This window comes from Thermobia domestica, chromosome 13, assembly GCF_964235325.1.
Source record: "Thermobia domestica chromosome 13, izTheDome1.hap1.1, whole genome shotgun sequence".
NCBI classification, from domain to species: domain Eukaryota; kingdom Metazoa; phylum Arthropoda; class Insecta; order Zygentoma; family Lepismatidae; genus Thermobia; species Thermobia domestica.
The window spans coordinates 174,735,156-174,738,718 of NC_137466.1; the positions used below are offsets into that span (position 1 = coordinate 174,735,156).

At 42.4% G+C, this 3,563-nt stretch overlaps 1 protein-coding gene across 1 annotated transcript; it reads right to left on the bottom strand.

The window, feature by feature from the left end:
* Positions 1–2,349: 2,349 nt before the first annotated feature.
* Positions 2,350–2,874, bottom strand: LOC145667854 (histone-lysine N-methyltransferase SETMAR-like). Its single transcript, XM_081735286.1, has one exon. The coding sequence runs from the start codon at positions 2,872–2,874 to the stop codon at positions 2,350–2,352; it is 525 nt and encodes a 174-aa protein (XP_081591412.1).
* Between the last annotated feature and the right edge of the window lie 689 nt (positions 2,875–3,563).

The window sequence follows — 3,563 nt, forward strand, 5'->3', positions numbered from 1 at the left end:
TGTTGTACTCTATGAGGGAAACGGGGGTGTTTGACGGCGTAAGATCTAGCTGAGGCACAAGGCCTGTTACTTTGTAGGGGAAGACGTTCTTGCAACCCTGTAAAGGAATATAGAAAACCCACGAGCACGGTGTGTCCACCACAAAGTCCACACGGCACGAGCTGGGATCGAACCAGGGACCCCAAGCACCGGAGGTGAACGCTCTACCACTGAGCCACCGCGCCCCCTTAGACAAAGTCTAAGAACAAGATCCTGCGACCAATATTCGGACCCAAGACGGAAATACTGGAAACTTCATAACGAGGAACTGCATAATTTATACCGTTTACCGAACATTCTTAGGTCATCAAGTCTAGGAAGCTCAAGTGGGCAGGTCACATAGCCAGGATGGAAGAAAGTAGGAACACTTTCGAAGTTTTAACTGGAAGTCCAATCGAAAAACGTCAATTAGGAAGACCTAGGCGCAGATGGGATGACAATGTTAAGATGGATCTCGCAGAAATAGGAGCATAAAGTAGAAACTAGATCCAGTTGGCTAAGGACTAGAGATGCAAAAAAGCCGGCTTTTTTGAATTGATGGTTTTTTGTACATAAAAAGCCGTTTTTTTTGGGAAAAAGAATTTTGGCTTTTTTTATTTTCATGATTTTTCTATTTAAATAGCTTTCTTATAGTATACTCTAAAGTTAAATAAGATTTTATGACCTAAATGCTATATTTCGCTCTGGAATTCACCGTCATGATGGATGGAATACATGTTTTATGAATTAAAGTAAACATAAAGTAAGTAGTATTTGAGGGCAACTGTAGAAGATATTTAACTTTATTTTAACTTCTGAGTTATCGACATTTTTTTTCTACATCATTTCTTTTTAGTCATCCGTGTTTTATTTTCTAGAGATTAGTAGGCCTACTCTAGCTTCTAGCACATAAGTTAAACTTTTGTTTTTCAATATATCCGTCAGAGCGTACGTTTGTCAGTATATCTGTCAAAGCGTACTTCCACATTGTTGTTATACTGTAGCTGCGCAATGATTTAGCAATAATCTTCCGGATACAAACTTGAATACCGTTTTATGCAAATAATCAGTAGCGGATTCAGAAAAGTATTTTGGGAGGTGTTTCTCTGCTTAATGTCTGTTTTTTCTAAAATTTCCTAATTTTTATTTGGGAGTTTATGAGTACAAGCATAACTAATATTTCGTTTTGTTTGTATATTCAGCAATAACCTTCCGGATACAACCTTGAAGACCATTTTATACTGATAATCAGTGGCGGATTTAGAAAAGTATTTTGGGAGAGGTTTTTCTTATTAATGTTTAGTTTTCCTAAAAATACCTAATTTTTATTTGAGAAGAGCTTGAAGTTTATGAGTAAAGGCATAACAAATATTTCGTTTGTTTTAGAAATTCTGTAATTTCGGGGTACAAGCTTCACCCGTAAAACATCCCCACCCTAACCTCCTTCGCAAATCCGTCACTGCTGGTAATTAGTAATAACAACGATTTAAAAACGATAAGAAAGGAAGTCGGCCAGAACTCACAGTACACGCATTATCTGTACATTCACAGATACAATTAAGAAAAACTTTTGTCAAAACGGTCGAATGTGGGGTTGAATCCCGGACTTCTCGATAGAAGCGCAAAAGCTAACCACTCACTCATGGTTGTTGTGCAGTTGTGCTTAACTTAAATGTATTCTCTCTCTCTCTATGGCCTATAGAATCCGAAGGTTCAATGCCACGTTCACAAAAGCTCTCCACTGACTTCTACAAGGGATGGATAAAAAGTAATGAGACAATTGTTATAATTTACAAATGACTGTATTAGAAAGGAAGATACGTTCTACATTCCTTCAATGGAATCACCCCCCATGTCCACAACCTTCTGCCACACGTATGGAAGGCGCCGTACTCCGTCAGCACGTTGTTCTCTGGCTATGTCTCGCAGCGACCGCCCTACGGCATTGAGGATGGCCTGTCTGGTGTTGTATCGTTATCCGCGATGGTCTTGGAAAACAGGTCATAATCGCACGGACTCATATCCGGCGAATATGGTGGATGTTCCAGAATCTCCCAGTTCCAGGTACGTAAAAGGTCCGTCACGGCGGTAGCTGTGTGACAGCGTGCATTGTCGTGCAAAATGATTGGGGTCCGTGCCAAAAGATCAGGTCGCTTTCTCCGAAGTACGGGACGCAGATGGTGTTGCAAGAACGTGCAGTAATATGGCGCATTCACAGTCTGTCCTGCTGGTACAGCATGGTGCAGGATACCCCTTGGACATCATACGCCACTATCAACATCACCTTCACTCCTCCCTGACTAGGGCGCACAGTCTTTGCCGAGGGTTTTTCTATTCGTTGAATTGGCGCTTCAAACATGGTTCGTAGGATCGAACCCAGGTTTCATCAATGGTAATGATCCTGCCCAAGAAATTGTCACCCTCCCTCTGGTGGCGGTCCAGCAATTCTTGTGCCAGTGCATATCGGTACCATTTCTGCACCTCGGTAATGATATGTGGAACCCAACGTGCTGCAATTTTGCGAAAACCCAGGATGTCGTTCAAAATGTGAAGCACAGTTTTATGGCACACCCCAACCTCTGCCGATAACTCTCGCGCAGTCCACCGCCTATCCACGTCCAGCAAGGATGCAAGGAGCTGAATTGTCATGTTGTCCACTGGAGGTCGTCCAGAACGTTGGCGGTCTTCCACGTTCTGTCTGCCTTCATGAAACACTTTAACCCATCGAGTTACGGTGCGGTATGGCAACGCTGCATCACCACAGGCTTCCCGCAGTCCCTGAAAACAATCTCGTGCACTACGACCACATGCCACTTCAATTTTGATCCACGAACGCTGTTCATGTTTAGTGAACATTGTTTAGAGCGCTTCCACTCGCGATACCAATTTGACACCACTGCTCTCGTTGACTGACTGACTCAACAGCGTTCCCACTCACCTAAGTTCCTCAACTGAGATTGTCTTCTCCGGTGCTGCCACCTCGCGGTTCTCCGTCACTAGCCTGGCGCGTGCCGGCAGGGATGCCAGTACTTTTTATCCAACCTATGTATTCTTAGCCAACTGGATCGTTCTTACTTTGTATTCCTATTTCTGCGAGATCCGTTTTAATATTGACCTCCTATCTGCGCCTAAGTCTTCCTAATGGACGTTTTCCGATTGGATTTTCTGTTAAAACTTTGAAAGCGTTCCTACCTTCTTCCATTCTGGCTGTATGATCTGCCCACCTGAGCCTCCTAGACTTGATGACCGTAACGATGTTACGTAAACCGTATAAATTATGCAGTTCTTCGTTATGAAGTTTTCCTCATTCCCGTTCCTCTTGGGTCCGAATATTCGTCTCAGGATTTTATTTTCAAATACTTTCAGTCTGTGTTCTTCCCTCAAGCGACCACGTTTCACAACCATAAAACACAACAGGCATGATTATCATTTTATATATTTTAAGCTTTAAATTCCTCGACAGAATTTGCAACGACAAAATACTTTGAACTGAATAATAACAAGAATTTCCTGATTTCAGTCGACATTTAATTTCTTTGTGGATA